A 20,221-nucleotide genomic window follows, 5' to 3' on the forward strand; every position below is an offset into this window, starting at 1 on the left:
GACTAAGTCAGCCAGGTGCCTTTCCTGTTCATATTCTTGACACCAACTTACTCCTGTTCCCAAATTCTGATATTGACATTACCTGAGTTCCTCATTTAAGAAAAACAGTGTTCTAATTTTAGATTTACAGAAAAGTTGCAAAGATAGCACAGGAACTCTTATATCCTCCTCACCTAGTTTTTCCTATTGCTGATGTCTTCTATTACCCTGGGACATTTGTCAAAACTGAGAAACCGATATTGATACATCACTCTTAAGTGACCTACAGACTTTGTCGGATTACACCAGTTTTTCCATCAGTGTTTTCCTTTTTGTTCTAGGATTCAATCCAGACTGCCACACTGCATTTAGTTGTCATGTCTTCCTGGTCTCCTGTAGTCTGTAACAATTCTGAGTCTTTCCCTGTTTTTCTGACTTTGACAGTATTAAGAAGTACTGTCCAGTTATTCTATAAAGAGTTCCCGAGTCTGGATTTGTCTGTTTTTCTTATGACTAGATGGAGGTTATGGGGTTTGGGGAGGAATTCCATGGAGGCAGAGTGCCCTTGTCATCACATCGTATCAGGAGGTACATGCATCCACATGACATCAGTGGGGATTTGAACTTTCATCACATGGTTGAGGTGGTATTTGCCAGGTTTCTCCACTGTGAAGTTTTTTTCTTTTCCTTACTCTGTTCTTTAAGAGCAAGATACAAAATGTAGCCCACTCTCAAGGGAGAGAAGGAATTAAGCTCCACCTCATGGAGGGAGGTAGTTACTCATATTTGCCAATGGATTTGTAATGAGGCTTTATTACCCTTATCCTGTCATTTAATGAGGTCTACTGATGTTTTTTTCTGTGCAGTGTTGGCTGTTCCTTTCACTCCATATCCATGGTCCTAGTTGGGGACCTTCAGGATGTCCATGGTTCACTTACTGCCATAGCCTTCCAACTGACTTCCCTTGTTCCAGATTCACCCTCTCTTCAATCCTTTCCTCACAGTGCTGCCGACGTAGTGTTCCCTGTGTTCCATTTTCTATACCTTATTTTCTTCCAAAAACTGAATCCTGTTTAGACTCTTCTCTTTGACATTCATTGCAGCATGCTCCCTGTGTCTCCAGCCTTATTTCTTACTACTCATTAGAGTCAGGTTTGAACACTTACTGTCTCATGCACCTCTGGGTTATTCTGACATTTCTTTCTTTATTCACATCATCCATTTACCCTCCATCTTTGAAAAATTTACGTATCTTTAAAATCTTAGGTCAAAGTCCCAAGCCAGGGGAGGCTCCCATGACTGCATGTAGCCTTTTGTGACGTAGTATAGAGATAACCCAGAGAATTGAAACTGTCAAATCAGACTCATGTGAGTTAGAGAATATATCCGGTATTAAACCTTACTAATAATCTCAAGGATCCTGATACATCAAAATGGGTCCTTTTTGCATTGGGTCCTTTTTGCATTGGGCACACTCTGGAAGTTATCTATGAGGGCCATAAACAATATGCATAGTTCATATTGCGGACATAGAAGGACCTTTCTTGGTTATGACACATCTCCATATAATACTCAGATAATTACATAACTTATGTAACATTCCCCAGAGGGTCAGGCCCCATAAATCTGTACATCCTAGGTTTGTTTGCCATAAGCAATCCTAGAGTAGGTTAAGTCCTAAAAGCATTCGTGGATGAAACTCTCCAGCAACACATACCATTAGTCTATTTATTGGGAGGCCTGTCATTAGTATGCTTACCAAGCAATTAGCCTGATCTTTTTTTCTTGCCAAAGGTGGTGGGGGAAGGGGGAGGAGTGGTCCTTCCACCCGCAAAACAGGAAAGAATGGGTTATAGATCTGCTGCTTAACCTTTTCTTTCCCAAGTGCTTATACACTATCTTATTTTGTATGCCACTGTTGCGGATGGTGTAATCTTTTTTTAACATTTGCTTATTTTTGAGAGAGAGAGGGAACATGAGCAGGAGAGGGGCAGAGAGAGAGAGAGAGACACAGAATCTGAAGCAGGCGCCAGGCTCTGAGCTGAGAGCACAGAGCCCGACGCAGGGCTCCAACCCATGAATCGTGAGATCATGACCTGAGCCAAAGTTAGATGCTTAACCGACTGAGCCACCCAGGCACCCCTACGTAATCTTATTTTTTGAGGAAGATAATCAGTTCCTTGGGCTCTGCCATTTAATTTTTTAAAATAATAATTCTTCTGCAATCCTCAAAGACTGAAATCGTGGAAGTATAGAGCAAAGAGCACGTTCTTTGAAGTCAAAAGACCCACATTCAGACCCAAGCTCTCCCACTTACCATTGGACATGAGTGGAAGACTATTTAATCTCTCTAAGCCTGGTTTCTTACCTATAAAACAGGGATAACGATGCCTATAGGCCTCACAGTTTGTTGTGAGATTCAATGAGATTTCGTGCTTGCCGTTTGGTATATGTTCAATAAGTTCTAAATGACATACATATTCAGTATGCTAAACTGGAAGTGCATAGTCTATACTTACTTTCTCTACGTTTTTGTATCTTTTTTGCTCTTTAACTCATTAAAGTTAGGCTTCCTCCTCTGTCATTCTGCTGGCACCGCTTCATTAGAGGCACCAGTGACTTCTAGTTGCAAAATTGAGTGAACTCCCTTGGTGCCTGTTTTGTGTCTCTCTGTGGACTCGATGCTATTCCTCACCTCCTTCTAAGGCCCAACTCCCTTTGCTTTCATGACACTGCACTCATCTGGTCCTTGTATTTCTCTGACCATCCTCTCTCACTCTCCTTAGTAAGAGACAGTTCCGTACATGCTGGTGTTCCCTGAGGCTCTCTTCTGGGCCCACTGATCTTCCTCTGGGGTGGCCCAGTGCTTCTCCCTGGGGTGAGTTCTATTTTCAAGGCAGCAGCGATTACCTGTTTGCTCATTTCGGCATAATGAGCAATGTGTGAGTTTTAAAATCAGATACACTCAAGTTGCAATTCAACCTTGTCACTTAACTGCCCTGACCTTGGGTAAGTTATTTAACATCCCTGTACTACAGTTGTTTTCTCCTTAAAAAGAACATATTTAATACTACGCACTTCTTTGTGTCTTAGTCAAGTGTTTTCTCCTCCCAGGTGGCACATCAAATTCAACATGTCTAAAATAGAATGCAACATATTTCCCTCTGTAGTCTCATATCCTCTCGTTCAGCATGTGGCCCAGCCATTCTTGGTCACTCCCGCTCGATATGTGGGAATCACCTTTGACTGTTCTCCCTTACCCACATTTGGTCCATCACCAGGTCTTACCAGAAAACCTCCTAAATATTTCTTGCCTTGGCCACTGACTCTCCATCTCTACCGTCAGTGCCCTCGATCATCATCTCTTGCCTAAGCTACTGTACCAGTACTCTAAACCTGTACTACCCAGTAGGGTAACCACAAGCCACATGTAACTATTTAACATTTAAATTAAATTAAAAATTCAGTTCTCAGTCTAACTTGTAACATTTCAAATGCTTCACAGCCCCATGTGGCTAGTGTCTACTGAATTGGGTAGCACATCCATAGACCATTTTCGTTACTGCAGAAAGCTTTTTAGGACAGTGGTGTTCTAGACTGCAGGTTGGCAAACTAAGGCTCGGGGGCCAAACCCATTGCTGTTCTTTCGCAAATGAAGTTTTATTGGGGCACAGCTCTGTTCACTTGTTTACATGACTGCTGATACACTGCAACAGCAAAGTTGATTGTGACAGAGACCATACAGCTTCCAAAACCTCTTACTTTATGTCTACTGTCTCTTTGTGGAAGAAGTTTTGCTGATCCCTGCTCTAGATCGTCTACCTGTCTCCGGTCCTGTTCCCCTTTTGTCTCTCTTCTCTCTCAGTATCTTCCATGATGATCCCCCTAAAACCCAAAAACGAACATGCAGCTTCCCTGGTTGAATCCCCTCAGTGGCTCCTGCTGCATTACAGGATAAGATGTGGGCTCTTCAATGTGATACAAAATTTTCCAAGAATAGCTGTCTTCTCTCTTTCCACCACATTTTTCCCTCCAAAATCTCCTCTCATTCCAACTTGTCCATATGCTGAAAAGGTCTCCTGGCTCATCCTTCAAGACTCAGCCTGAGGATTATTTCCATCACTGAATCCCATCTCTTTTGGGTTGAGCTGGGTGTCCCTCACCTGTGCTTCCACAATAGTGACATACATTTACCCCATTAGGATTAGTGTATTTTATGATAATGTGTTCTCTCTCTCTCTCTCTCTCTCTCTCTCTCTCTCTCTCTCTCTCTCTGTTTCTTCTGGTTCATCTCTGTGTTCATTAGATCAAGGGTGCAATTTTGTTCAACTTTGCATGGTCCAGCACTCCAACATTGTCTGGCACATAGTAGCCATTTAATTGCTTTTTGAAAAACTGACCCCTGGGAAGTGATCAGTTAAACTTTAGCATCTCTTGAATGTGATTCAGATTATGAGACTTTGAAGCAGGAGAAAATTAACTGACGCTTAAAGGAACTTCAATTTGTTTTTGTTTGAAACTCTCTGAGAACTCATAAAATTAGAGAGAACTTAATTCTACACCTTTATCTAAAATCTTTGAGTCTTTAGTAAATTAAGAAAGGGAGAAGTGTGTTTGGAATGTGAACAAGAAATGGTATCACGGAAGAGCAAGCAGATAGTAACAAAATCAAGCGCCGCCACTTAAGCTCTCTTAAGAGTTTTCTGTTGGTTAATTGTTTTCTTTAGAGTTTGTGGTATTTTTATGTTTTCTCTATTTTGGAGCTTTGTATAATTTAAGAAGACACATGGGATGCATGTGGTGGCTTCTAGAGGGAAGAGGACTAAAATAAAGCTTAGACACCTGGGCTTTAGTTAAATTTCTGCTGCTGAGTTATACCCGTGCATCAGGTTTCTTTTTATAAAAACTAATTCAGTGGTGGTAACTTCTTTCTTCCCTAAATGCAATGAACTGTCATGAGGACATATTTATGCATTGCGTTGATATTAAAATTCAATATCTTATAAGAACTTTGTACATATGCTCCTTGATATGTGAATTCAGTACTTACTAAATACCTCCTCAGTACCCAAATGTCCCAGTCCCTGCCTTCCGGGACCTTCAAGTATGGTGTCTAGTGGTGTGTCTGTGTTTGAGAAAATAGGACTTAAAAATAGAAAATAATGAGCTAGTAAAACAAGACATTATGTGAAAACAAAAAAGTGCTGGTATTAATGGTGTAAAACAGCTGCTCTCAAACTTGTAGATCTCATAAATTATTGAGGACTTGAATGAACTTTTATTTCCTGTGGGCTTCTATCTATTGATATTTGCCAGATTGGAACTTCAGACTGCGACATTAAAAATATTTATTAATTCATTTAATAGCAACAATAATATTTTATGTCAACATAATGTGTTTTTTGTATGAAAAATAACTACATTGCCAAAATGAAAACAATCCTAGAGGGAACAGTGTCCCGGGTGTACATTTTTGCAGATCTTTCTGGTGTCTGGCATGATGGTATTTAGCCGGATTCTCGGGGCTGGCTCTGTTTTCAGTCTGTTGTGAAATGTTGTTTTGGTAGAAGCACATGAATAAAAAACAAAAAACAAAAAATCCTGGCCTCTCAGAGTTAATAACGTAGTAGGAAAAGGTAGAAACACTTTAGTAGCCTTTTCACATAATTGTGGATATTCTTCTTGAACATTACACCAAAATACACCAAGAGGTAGTTTCTTAAAGGTTAGTGAAATGTAGAATCTGAAACCATATCAACAAACTTTCTATACATAGTTACATTCAAGTCCATTGGTCTTTCTTGCGCTTTGAATCTTTTGCACATGCCTAATTATGTAACATCATGCTTTGGTCATTTGGCCGTTTGGGTCACTGAGTTATGTAGGTCTTCCAAATGTTGGTACATTTATTAGTAATATTAAAAAAAGTCACATTAGTATCACCACTGATCTCATTTAAAGAGTCTAAGTATTGGGAGGCTACCAAATTCATAGTGGCAGATAAAAATTTTCCAAAATTCTGATTTTCATTTGAAAGTTCAAATTCTGTTATTGGCAACAAATACAAGCTTCTTCTCTCGATGTGACAAACTCACTTTTCATTTTTGAGAAAACGCCTGCCAAATACCCGAGTTGAAATAACCATAGTTTTTCAGGGTTGTTTTTTTTTTCAAGTACAAATGATGGTCCATGGAAAAAGCATGTAGTTTAGCTCACAATTCAAATCATCATCCAAGGGTATTTCCTCCAGACAACTATTATACTTTGTAGCAGACGTGTGTTGTATATACTTCCCATTTTATCACACAGAATATTAAAACAATATACTCAAAGGCCATGATTCAATGAAATTATTATTCTTCATTAGGGGCGTTCTTAAGTGAAACTGGCTTTATCCCCCCACCCCTTTTTTAACTTTTTTTTTCTTTTTTTCTTTCTTTTTTTTTTTTTTTTTTACTCCCTTGTTTTAAACTGCAAGAGTGTGGCAGGAGAGAATACAATGTCTACTAGTACCATTTTGTGCCATTGCCATGATTTGCACTAAGATGCCAGGTTTATCTACCAGTGCTTTGCACCGTCATTATAGAAGTCAGCCCAAGGAGCAAGGTGGATAATATTTTAATATTATTATGAAAATAGTTTTCCCCTGTGCCCCCTCCAAAAAGTCTCAGAGGTCCAGGGACCACATTTTAAGATCTATCATTGATTGATATTTGCCATGCAAGTCTTCACCTGAGAAGGTGGGAGCTATCCTTAAAATGTTTTGGGATGATTTTAGAAGTGGGTGGGGAGGGGAGGCCCTCCATTCAAGCAGGAAGAAATGAACACGAATTTTTAAAAAGTGACATAAACATGCCATGTGAAAGAGAAACCCAGACCTGTAGGATTAAAGAGTATGCCTTAGGAAGAGGGTGGATAGGCATAGAGGGTATTGAGTGTCAGAGAGAGCTGATTGAACTTGATCCAGTGGACAGTGAGAATGTAGTCTAGTAGAGGAAGACGTTCTGAAAATAGCCCTGAGTTAATTGTAGTTTTTGGTATTTGTAGGATAGATTGGAAGATTGGAGGCAAAATGTAGTGTTAGGAGGTTAGCAGACAGCTCTTAGTTTTGTGAATGAATGGTGTGATTTCATTAGTCCTGAAAATAAATAGGAGTCCAAATTAGGCTGTGGGGATAGAGAAAAGACAACGAAATAGAGATTTTCAGGGAAGAAAAGGGGATTTTGGCAATGGATGAGAAATTAGAGGTAGATAAAAGGGATGAGTTTAAGATCACTTAACTATATACCTTTGAGGAATTGACCCACGAAAATATACAGAGTATGAGGAAGACTGGGGGTGGGGAAGGTGGTGGATTTGGCCTGGAGATGTTAGATAAGAGGACAAACAGAGCATCTGAGTGGAAATGTAGTGAGAGGTACAGAGAGGAATTTTGGGATGATCAGGTAGAGGTGACATTTGAAGCCATGAGAAAAGATGGCATTTAAGTGATAAAGTTTAGTGTCTAGAATTGAAACATAAGATAAGGAAGATTACATACAATGAAGGGATAGTTTAGAAGGGGAAGGAGAGCCAAAATAATATTGGGGTGTGGGGCAACTTTTCTAAAATTAAGTTCCTGAACCCCTAAAATTTCAGGATTAATATTAAATACCAGTGTTTACATGCCTGAAAGAATTACATTTGCAACCAGGATATAACCAGGGTCAGCTCACTGCCCAGTCTCTGTGTAGAGTCCCAGAAACAGTACAGCATCCAAAACCTTTTTGGAGTTTTTCCAAGGATGTCAACAAAGATCGTTTGTTACTCACAGAAACACTTCTTAAAATTCTCTTCGCTCCTCTTGAACTCACAATATCTCCAAGACCCTGCAGTTTTCCCAAGGCTCATTCAAACTTCTGATCCTTAACTCCCAACTCCAGAAACTCCCAGAACCATTGCTGTGTGGAGGGATTGATTCTATGATCCCATCCTCTTTCCTCACGTTTTTTCTTTCTCTATCTGCAAAGAACCTTCCTGCTCTTTCCAGATGTGAATTACACCAAATAATACCTTGTTTTTACATGATTTGTAGTTAGTACCACACTCTGCACAGTTAATTCCCAGGACTTAATTGAAAGATTCAATTTTCTTTAGAAGGGCAGTGGAGGAAGAAGTGCTAAATGACCAAAGACAGATTTTTCTCTGTGGGGTTGGGTGAAGATTATAAACGCCTACAATTTTCTATCTTTCCTGTACACCTGTCTTAGTAATAACTGTGGATGGTGGGTAAAAGAGTGTTTTCCCTCTGTTCTTTCTTCTCACATGCATGTCTTCCTTCTTCTTCCTGCCTGTTTCCCTTTCAGCTTCAATACATATGTTCACAAACTGTTGGCCTTTATTTGATGGAATGAAAGTGTGTTCAAATTAGGGAAGATGTAGATGCCAACAAAATAAGTGGTCCTTATGACGTGAGAGAGGAAGATAAGAGTATATAAATATTATTTCACCTTGTATTAATATATGAGCTCTTCCCTTTAAAAGAGACTGACTTAAAGACCAGGCACTAGTCACATGGAAAAATTGGCAGACGATGAATATGGTTGGTGATTACATAGTAAAGCCAAAGGACAAGTTCCATAAGTCTGGATTTTTACATAATCACCTTTCCACACAATCAAAAATTTGGAAAGTACATGAAGTGCTTGGAGAACAGGAAGTAGTCTGGACCAAATATAGGACTTATGAAAAGAGAAAAGACTAGAATCAAGGGAGACCAGTTAGGTCAATGTAGTCATCGAGGTAAGACATACTGAGGACCAAAAATTATAATGGGAGCAGCGGGAATGGAATGAATCAGGAAGGGATAAGGAAGACTTTTAGCAAATAAAATAGGGCTTGGTTACAGACTGTGGAAATAGTCTAGGGTGACTGCAAGTTTCTGATTTGGATGACTAAGTCATTGGTGACACCGTTGTTGAAGATTGGGAAGATCAGTAGGTATAAACTTCCAGTTATAAAGTGAGTGGGGATGTAAGGTACAGTGTGGGGAATACAATAATGTATCAGCTTTGTATGATGACAAACATTAACTAGACTTACTGTGGTGATCAATTCTGGTGTATACAAATGTGGAACCACTATGTTGTATACCTGAAACTAATATACTATGTTATGTCAACTATACTTCAGTTTCATCAATCAATAAAATCTACAAACCACGCACATGCACACACACACGCACGCGCATTTTTCACAGAAAGACCTGAATTTGAACAAAGAAAAAGCAGACATTGGGATGCGTGTGACACATGAACACACAAACTGTACTGAAAAGATGGCCCCTGCACTCTTTCTAGTCTTATCTGGCTGTCTGAAATATGGCCATTTAATTATACAAAACAATTTTGTATGGCTCAGTGTTATATGAAAGCTTGCTTGTGCAAATTCCTTAATTTTTATATTAGAATGGCATTTATTCATTAAAATAAAAATGTTTCCATGTGTCAAAAACAAACAAACAAACAAACAAATGATTGGGAGGGTCAGAAGAGAAACAGGCGGTTTTTGTGGTGGTGGTAATGTAGAGGAGGGGTTGCCAGGCAGGGAGTAAGGTATTGATTCTTGGCATGTTGAGTTTTAGGCATATTTGAGAATTTGTGATTTGTAAATGCTCGCCAAAAATTAGGTGAAAATGCTCAACAGTAACTTAGAAATATGCAACTACAAGTAGTCTGTGTGAGAGAACTTGAAGTCAAAGATTTGTGCTAGGGTGGTGAGCCTCTGAGAGTGGATGAAATGACCGTGGTAGCACATATAGAAGGGAATGGTGTTTGGGAGACACACATATTTAAAAAAAAATTTTGTTTAATGTTTATATTTTGAGACAGGGAGAGACAGAGCACAAGCAGGGGAGGGGCAGAGAGAGAGGGAAACCGAATCCAAAGTAGGCTCCAGACTCTGAGCTGTCAGCACAGAGCCCAGTATGGCTCTAACTCACGAACCATAAGATCATGACCTGAGCTGAAGTCAGACGCTTAACTGACTGAGCCACCCATGCGCCCCTGGGGGCACACATATTTAAGGGACAGGCAGAAGAAGTGGAGACTGAGAAGTGTGATTATAGGGAATCAAGAGGAAATAGTATCATGGAAGTCAGGAGAGACGGAAGTGTGATGGTTGGCAGTGTCATATGCTATAGAAAGGCCACCTGAGATGAAGGCTAAGGTGAGCCCACTGTCTTGGGCCTGGGGAAGCCACTGGTGACCAGTTCCTTTGCAGGGGAATGTGATCATATTGTACTGCGCTGTGAAGTATCACAAAAATGTCTGTGAATATACTGTTGACTTCTCTCTCAAATAGTTGATAGGGAAGACAAGCAGAGGAGAGACTTTTGGATTAGAATTGAGCATGTTGGTGAGAAAGAAGAAAGGATCGATCTAGATGGAACAGAGGAAGGGGAGAATTGATGGACTAAAGTCCCAGAAGGTGGAGTGGGGTCCTGAGCATGGCAAAGAAGTATACATCTGAGTATAAAGGTAAAGGTGCCCGAAAAGAAATTTCGAGACCCTGAGGTCAGAGTTTGGGGAATTCATGCTTGATGGAACCTTAATAACTCAGTAGTTAGAAGAGGCCAGTTCCTCTGCAGGGACTAAGAGGTAGAAAGGAATGAGGAAGAGAAGTGACTTGAGTGGTGACACAGAGGTTTGAAGCACTTTATGGAGAGTGTAGAGTTAAGTAAAGGGACTAAAGCAAACTTGAGAATTCAGCAGAAGCCCAGCTCTCTTTAAATTATAGTTGTGCCTGCCATTTCCCTTAATATCTGTATGGGTGAGGAGGGGCGCCTGGCTGGCTCAGTCAGTTAAATGTCCAACTTCGGCTCAGGTCATGATCTCACAGTTTGTGGGTCCGAGCCCTGCGTTCGGCTCTGTGCTGACAGCCCAGAGCCTGGAACCTGCTCCTGCTTCAGATTCTCTCTCAGCCCCTCCCCTGCTCATGCTCTGACCTTCCTTCTCTCAAAAATAAACATTTAAAAAATATATATGTGGGTGAGGAATAGTTATTTATTGAGTTCTTAATATGGCAGGGGGAGATTCTTACTGTGTGTGGTAACAGCTTCCTAGCAGAAAGGAGGTCCTGTCATCGTCCCCAGGTTTGTAGAGCTAGACCTGAGGCATAGAGGTCAATAACAGGAAAGCCCATGCAGGTGTTAAGTGGCAGACGCAGGCTCTGAGCCCCGGCAGCCTGTCTGCAGAGCACAGCACCCACCTGCGGTGTATGTGACGTGCCTGGGAAAGCTGGTGTAATGAGCTTTTGGAGGTAGGCAACAAGGGTGGGATGGGTGAAGTGGCGAGAGACCTGAGGGCGCTGATAGGTCTTCTGAAGCCAACCAAGGTCAGGGAGGTAGGAACGGAAGTAATCAAAGTCTGAAGGCTGATACTGAGGGACTTGAGAGTCAGGAGGTCAAAGAATGGCTTTAGGTGGAAATGGGCAAAGTGAAACGTGGGATGCTAAGGGTTGTGATGACAGAGGTCATTTGAGTGATCCCAAGGCCACCGTATAGTCAAAGAGGTGAATGGCTGAGGGTAACGGGAAGTCCTTGGAGTAGAGGAGACTGTAGGATGGAACATCTGGATTAGAACAAAAGATTTTGACTTGACTGCTTCAGTGACGCTTTTCCCATTTGTGATATTTTATTAATTTGACCATTGCTGCCTAAATAGTTTCTCTTTTAATTGCCTTGAATAATTGAGCTTCTCTCTTGTCACCCTACGTACACTTAGAAATTGTAACATACCTCTTATCCTACCAATTACTCCTACTTGATCTTTTGATCTCTCTTAGTAAAATATTTTAAGGTTTTCTTAACTGTTAAGCTTTAGCTACCGAGGCTGAGCAGTTTCTAGCTTAGTCATAACTAATTCAGCCAAGTTAAATATTAAGATACATGGACATATTTTACTATAGTTACAACTTAATCTCTAAAATAATGAGGTAAAATTAGGCAAGATCTTTTTTTAAGGAGAAAAAAGCAGAATAGAGAAAGTACTGCAATTTTAAAAAGAAGCTTCATTTAAGAATAATTTTAGGGGTGCCTGGGTGGCTCATTTGGTTAAGCGTCCGACTTCAGCTCAGGTCGTGATCTCACGGTTCATGAGTTCGAGCTCCATGTCGGGCTCTGTGCTGACAACTCAGAGCTCTGGAGCCTGCTTCAGATTCTGTGTCTCCCCCTCTCTCTGCCCCTCCCCTGTTCGTGCTCGGTCTCTCAAAAATGAACAAACATTGAAAAAAATTAAAATAAAAAAATAATTTTAGACGTCTCCAAAAGTTGCAAGGAAGTTACAGAAGGTTCCCAAAGACTCCTCTCTGTTGTGATGGTTTCTCAGACTTTGGTTGTTTTTTGAGGAGTCCCGGTCAGGTGTTTTGCAGAGTAGTTCTCAATTTGGATTTGTCTCATGTTTTCCTCATCATTAGACTCGGGTTACGGGTTTTTGGAGGAAGACAGTGTAAGTAAAGTGCCATTCTCACGACAGCGTGCCAGGCCTGAACACTATAAACATGACTTATCACTGTTGATGTTCACCTTGCTCACCTGGCTGAAGTAGAGTTTGTCACATTTCTGTTTTAAAGTTACTCTTACTACATCACCTGCCTTCTATACTGAACTCTGGAAGGGAGTCCCTGTGAATAGCAGTGGGGAGTTATGTTTCAACTCGTTGAGATTACAATATCTACATAAATCATTTGTAATTATTCTGTACAGGATATTTATCTTTTCTCCTCCAATCATTAATTCCTTCATTTGTTTATATTACTATGGATCCATGAATATTTATTTTATACATCAGGTTTTTTTTTTAAATCCAATACCACATTATTTATTCATTGTTTACTTTGTTCAGAATGTTACAGCTTTTGCCATTGAATTCTTTCACTTGGCTTCTGTGGCCCTTTGATATAACCTTATCATTTTGCTTTTGAGCACTTTCTTACTTTCTGGTAGTAAAAAATATTCTAGATCCATATTGTATGTATGTTTGCATTCATTTTTTTGTGTGGACATAAATCAGTTGGGAAAAGTACCTAAGAGTGTGATTGCTGGGTTGTATGCTATGAATATGTTTAGCATTGTAACTGCCATATTGTTTTCTGAAGTGGCTTTACCATTTTATTCTCACCAGCAATGCTTGAGGGTTCCTGTTGTTCCATATCCTTGCCAGCAATCGGGATTTTCAGATTTGGGGATCTTAATTATGTTTATAAATATGCAGTAGTATCTCATTGTTTTAATTTACAGTTTTCTAATGACCAATGATGTTGAACATCTTATCATATTCTTATTTTCCTTTTGTGTATCTATCTTCCCTGATGAGGTGTTTAAGGTCTTTGGCCCATGTTTTAATTGGGTTGTTGCCTTATGGTTGAGTTGTAAGTGTTCTTTTCATACATTGGGTATATTATCCTGTATGTATTTTGAAATATTCTCTTCCAGTGTGTGGGTGTCTATTTTAACAGTGACTTTCACAGAGCAAGTTTTTAACTTTAGTAAAGTCCAACTTATCAACATTTTTTTTTCTACGGTTTATGATTTTGGTGTTATATCTAAAGTACTATCGCCAAACCTCAGATCATACAGATTTTTTTCTCGGTTTTCTTCTAGAAGTTTCATAGTTTTTCATTTTACATTTATGTCTGTGGTTCATTTTGAGTTATTTTTTGTGCAAAGTGTGAGGTCTCTGTGTAGGTTCATCTTTCTGCATCTGAACATCCATTTGTTCCAGCTGTTTGTTGGAAAAATTATGCTTTCTCCATTGAATTACCTTTACACCATAGCCAAAAGTCAGCTCAGTATATTTCTGTGGGTCTGTTTCCAAGCTAACACTGTTGATCTTTCACCAATGCCATGCTGTCTTGATAACTGTAGCTTTATATAGCAAGTCAGTCTTGAAAGTGGGTAGTATGAGTCTGCCAACTTTCTTCCTTTTCGGTATTGTGTTGGCTATTCTAGGCCCTTTGCCTCTCCATATAAATCTTAGGGGGGATGTTCACTGAATTTTAAAAACTGGAAACTAAAATTAAAATGGTTAATCCTCAGCGATGCAGAGTAAATGTGATGCTTTTAAAAATTTTTTCCAGGTGGTTCTTTGAAGCTCTGAAGTATCCTAAGTTTTCCAAGGCTAACGTCATCAATGGAATTCTCATGACAGTGGTGTTCTTCATCGTGCGGATTGTCTCGATGCCTCCTTTTTATAGCTACATTTATTCTGTGTTAGGAACAGAAGCCTACATAAGGCTTGGATTTTTAACCCAATGCTCCTGGATCTCTACTTGTATTGTTTTGGATGTGATGAATGTCATGTGGATGATCAAAATTACAAAAGGTTGCGTCAAAGTCATCTCTCTCATCAGACAAGAGAAAGCCAAAAGTAGTCTTCAGAATGGAAAACTTGACTAAAAGTTGGCTATTGATAAGCATACTTTATTACTACCCACATTATATCTACTGATAGGATGAATTCTCGGCATGTTCTTGTGCTTCTTACTAATTATACTTGTTATCGAGGGTTTCAGTGCTTTCTTTTTTTTTTAACCTTTAGAAAAGAGAAACTAAAACTTAGCTCTTAGTCCAAAATTTCGTTTCTGATTTTCTTCTGCATTATAAGCATGGATAAAATCTTAAAGGTTCAAATAAAAAATTATAAATATAGTGGAGAATCGTTCCAGAAATCTGTTAACCTGCATTGGTATTTTTCTCTGTGAAAAGATGACTATTCTAATTTGATGCGCTTGTTTTGTGTCACCAGGTTTTCTGAAAGAATGGAAACTGCTTTTAAATTTGTAAATAGCTCTCCACCTTTCGTTGTACTGCACTCATTTTGTGCTATGGCTGTCAATACCTGGGGAGGGTTTAATTTCTGAATTGTTGAGCTGTTCTTTTTCTTAGGCTATTAGTAATAATGTATTTTTTTGTTTAGATATTCTATCATCTATTAATGGTGAAGTATTTTGCTTGCTTTGGGAATATTTAATTAGTTCAGTCATGGAAAATACTTCTTTCATTTTTTGATTTTTCAGACCTCACTTTATTATTTCTATTTTTAACATTTTATCAAAGTACTGCTTTTTTATTTGTAGTAAGGCTTAAGACAGATCTTTCAGAGCTCCTTGAGAGATGAATTCCTCTTTCTAAAAATGCATGTTGTAGATGACTATTTAGGCTAATAAGAGGAATCATTAAGAAAAAAGCTTTAACACTGCTGTCTCGGTTTCCCTGGCACTTTTTCCATGAAAAAAAAAATATGATTTCTATTTGCAAAACCTCCCTTAAGTTCAGAACCCAACATCATCAGCACCAAAGTGTTATGCAGTATGTATATATCATGCTCCTAAGGTAGGCCTCTCCTTGATGAGACCAAAACTCTAAAAAATCAGTATTCACATTTTACTCACATTCACACCCATGCTTGCTTAGTCAATATTTTGAGTGCTTTGACTTTCTATCTTTCCTAAAGTACAGGGGAAAAAAAAATAGATAATTTAATCCAAGTATTCTGATCATCAATATTCTTGTCTTATGCGATAATACATGACTAGGGACTCTGGTTTTTTGTTTTTTGGGTTTTGTGTGTGTGTGTGTGTGTGTGTGTGTGTATAAGTATATGTTTGCTTTTTCTTTGATTCTTGCAACCCAAATATAGAATTATATAGTTATCTATTATTGCCTTTATTTTTCTCAAGTACTTGACTTTAATGATTGTTCTTACGTAAGAAAAAAAGAAATTTAACCAGTGACAGATACTTGAATTTAATTGAACCCAAACCAAAAGATCGAATCCACTCAGTTTCTCAGTTGGTAGAAGAATGATTCTCTTTCATTGTTCATGTTATGATGAATCAACTTTGATTTAATTTGACTTGATTTGATTTGATTTGATTTGATCTGGCTGTCTAATGCAGATAGAGCCTGATAAGTTTTAGACCATTTAAAGAAGGTAATTGAAATCTCAGTCAGTGAGAAAATCAAATTGATCAGCTTATACTAGGTATACTTATTTTTGAATGACTTAAAGTAATGTAAAGTATAGGTATTTGCTTTTAAAGCTACTGATATTACATTGATAATTTGTTACCAAATCTTGTGCCTTCCACATCATAGGCACTTAAATGTATATTGGTGGTTTAGAGAGGGTAGGAAAGCACATGGTTTTATCTTGTTCTTTTCTTGCTCTTTTGCAAGAAAACTGACTTTTTAAAAGGAACACATTTATATTAGAAAACTATTTTGGAAATCAATTCCTTTAGAAAGAAGCAAAACTTGAAATAAATATTTTTGACTCTTTGGATATTTCTATAGTTTCTGAACAGATTTTAAACCCACCACAAAATGAAGTCAGTATAAAGCAATATATTGCAATGTATTGTAATATAAAACTCACTGCTCAGTGAGTTTCCATATAGTAGTTTGGGTTTTTATGCTTGCTACTTCATGCTTAAAACTTCATTTTTACTTTCATTGACAGTACTTTTCATCAGTATAGCTGCTCAGTGAGCAAGTGTGTTTAAAATAGCAATGCTTTGAACTAAAGTTTGTCATTCCCTTGGTCAGCAATTCTTATTTTGTGCTGGCTGCATGACAGCTAATTCAACATCCAGATTCAATACCCAAAAGTAGAAGCTCCATGTTTCCTCTCACAACGCACATGAAATGGAAGAGACACTGCAAACTGCCGTGCTACTTTAAATCAGATTTTCATAGGAACTATACTTCGCTCTTCTAGGATTGTGTCCACCTACCTAAGATACAAGGCGTTAAAGACAGAACATATCATTTATTAAACGATGAATTTTTCATTTATTAAATGACAAACTTTTGCTAGACATTTTACATATTAAATATTTTGACTACATGGATTAATTTAAATGATTCTATTAGGCGTTCTGATATTTAACAACTCTATTAAAATATTTGTAGAACATAAAAGCAAATTGGTATAAATTTTTAAGCAACTCTATTTTTATAGAAAATGATTAGTGACAACCTGTAACTATAAAGATGTTCTTTGAACATGTAGTAGTCTAAAAAAATAAACGATTCTTACAAAATTTTAGAAATGAATGAAAATCAGCATGCAAGATCATAGATTCTGCATCTGACATTTGGGAGAATTTAAAAATTATGAGTTTGAGTTCATAGAGTTTGCATTCTTGTGTCGAAAATCTTTCTAGTGAGTATTGTTTGCATTTATTTAAAACTCAAAATGGAGTTACATATGAGTAAAAAAAAATTAACTCCTGCATAAGTTGTGTCTTGATACCTTATAGTGAGTTAAGATGCAATTTTTATTCCACCTGTTTTATTCCACCTGTTTAGTTTTGTTGTTTCATGGGCTAGCACTGTGTTAAGAGAAATAATAATGTCTTCACCATTCCTAAGGGTGACTGATATACCGTGGATGCCCCAGTACTATTGTAAAGGTCTAGTTTTAAAAACTGCCTAGTATATGGGTGTTTGAATCAAATCCTTTTCTAAATTTTAACCTACTTGATTCAATCTCTTGCTAAACTATCAGTTTTTAAATTGGATACTTTCTTTGAGGTGTATCCGGTGTTTGGAGAACCGTCTCTTCACGGGCATGAAGGGCCAGCTTTATGCGTTACACCATTTGTCATCCTGGGTTAGAAACAGTCTTATGGAGATGTCTAGGGGAGAGTTGTAATATTCATGTTCTGTTTTGCTTTTGAGGGAAATAAACATGTTCCAAAAGACACTATTAAAATAAACGTTTGAACAAATTTCTGTTTCTAGGTTACTCTTAACTCCAATACATAAATATACATATGAATTGGCTTATCAGTGGTTTACTCTGTTGCTTGAAATGGAAAAGTCCATATCATTGTTGACATCATCACTTATATTCGTGGAAGACTATGCATTTATATGTTTTGAATTCCAGAAGAAGCAAACTCGTAGAATTTTATCAGAAATGTGGCACAGTGTTTCTCCGCAGTTATGAACCAGCACAGCAGTGAGATCCCTCCTGTGTCTGGAGACCGTGGGCACATGCACAAACCGCCCAGCCTTACCCACAGCTGGTTGACGACAGGCACACTAAAGCTACCGAAAGTGAGTTTTGACACGAAACATACGTAGTACGTGTGAGAACAGTGGGAAGCCAGCAGGACCTGGAGTTGGAGACACCACGACTGATTTTCCCTTAAAAGTCATGATGCTTCTCCATCATGTAGAAGTTTCTCTCTGAATCCTCCCAGCCCTTCCATCTCCTCTTAACACCCTGACAATTTTATCGGCACCTCCATCTCTTATGCCAACACCTTTCAATGTCAACTCTCGAGGCTTCCCCATGCCCTTAAGCTTCCCAGCCTATTGTGGCAAATTTCAAAGTATTCAAGTATGTTCTTCCGGGGCGGGGGGTTGGGGGGAAGCATTACAGTAAGTTTAAGTGGGAATCAGACAAACCATAATTGCTAAGAGGCTTTGGGAAGCCATTTAGTACTTAATAACACTTGTTACAAGATGAGACAAGGCTAATGAGACTATAGTTTTATTGAGAAACATCTGTAGTCTCTTTCTTAAACTGGCTCAGCAGGAAGAGCTTTAGAATACGTTTCAGCTGGGGAGTCATTGCAGGCATGCACATTATCTAAATGCTCTTCCTTAGACCCTATGACTGGAAGAGGAGGAACTGAGGTGTCTGTGGCAGCGTTACTGAGTCCTGCTCTTTAGTTGACCAAATTTAGTTATGGTCGTGTATCCTTTAAAAACAAGCCGATCAGCAAGTGGATTACTCAGCATATTTTACAAGTGCAACACCCAAGGACTTGAGCCCTGTCCCTTTCCAGCCTAGACTTCCAACTGCCTCTATATAGCCTTGGTAGTAAGTTGTACCTTTATTTGAAGATATTTTGGATGACAATGAAGAACTGAAGGCTAGCTGCTAAAGATTGGGTTGTTTGCATTGAAAATGTTTACACTGATTCCCTTGAGCAGTAGACAGTTTTGGTATCAGGCCCTATATATAAGACCAAAAACAATGAGAAATATTTCTAAATCTTAAAGATAGAAATACAATACCTCTGGCTAAAAACTCGTTAATTATCATCTGTATATGTTTTTCTTTATATCTTTACATAATTCTTTCTGTAATTAAGCGCGCGTTAGGTGTTTGCTGCTTCTTGGTTAATGAAGCCCGAAAATATAACTGTAAATAAAATATGCTATATTTTTCTGTTTCTTGCTTGGTTTGCTTCTAGTGTGGTCATATCTGCTTTTTACTTAAGGAATTTTTGCATAGATAATATTCTCTTACTGACTTGTAACTAGGATGGTTATGAGGTTTTTCTGGTAATTATTAGAATTTGTAAAAATAACCTTTAGACATAGATTTCACTTGAAAAAGTTACTCGAAAATTGCAGCAAATGTGATAGCTATAGTGATATATACAATTTTTTTTTCTGGGAATATATACACATTACTACTTAATTGTTAGAACGATTTTGGAAGTCTTTCAAAATACATTTAACACTTTGAGAACACGCCTTCTAATTTATTTCCATAAGGCTGAATGAAGAACTTTGTTTTCTTTACAAAATGTGAGACTTGGTAATTTACACATCAGTGTTCTTCAGATTTATCAGCATTTAAAATAGCAATTTAGTATTCTTTACTTTCGTCTCTGGTTGTGCTTAATTTGGAGGGGATTACTTAATATCTCTAGGTAATTCCCTTAACATTTTCAAATGTTTGTATACTTTATATGTGTGCCAATTTAAGGTATATGCAACTCCTAAGCAATAATCTGCATGTTATACAAGGTTGGCATTCCTTTATCATGACAATTTTATTTGATATGAATTTTAAGAATGTGTATAAAATCAATATCCTATATATAAATCATCCCACCTCCCAAGGAAAACCTTCAGATTTTCTTGTGTTAGAACACTAATGTGGTGCGAAGCTTTGTATTTTGTGAGAGAAAATTAATAAAACCACAGTTATTTAGTGCAAAAGTTCGAGTCTGCAAAGTGTACACTTTAATAGTAATTAATGAATACATTGATGAGAAAAATTACTTTCCTCCAACCCAATCCTCTCTTCTAGCTCTTGAATCCTAAAGCTCCTATTTATTCTTCACGATGCTTATAGGACTTGTTCACCCTGCTCCCTCCCTTCTCTCCCTGAGGTCCCCGCCTTGGAACAACCCGGAAGGCCCAGCAGACAGCATAGTCATGCTTGTTGATGGA

General features: G+C 38.2%; 1 protein-coding gene across 1 annotated transcript in view; it reads left to right on the plus strand.

Moving 5' to 3' along the window:
• The window catches only part of LOC122480807 (TLC domain-containing protein 4-like), a 72,105-nt gene extending 52,118 nt beyond the window's left edge, over nt 1-19,987 (plus strand). The window contains exon 7 of the mRNA XM_043575630.1: nt 14,095-19,987. Within this exon, the coding sequence (XP_043431565.1) occupies nt 14,095-14,413 (319 nt within the window). The 3' untranslated portion in view covers nt 14,414-19,987. The remainder of the gene's footprint in view (nt 1-14,094) is intronic.
• Nucleotides 19,988-20,221: the final 234 nt, after the last annotated feature.

This window comes from Prionailurus bengalensis, chromosome C1 (genome assembly GCF_016509475.1).
Source record: "Prionailurus bengalensis isolate Pbe53 chromosome C1, Fcat_Pben_1.1_paternal_pri, whole genome shotgun sequence".
Lineage (NCBI taxonomy): Eukaryota > Metazoa > Chordata > Mammalia > Carnivora > Felidae > Prionailurus > Prionailurus bengalensis.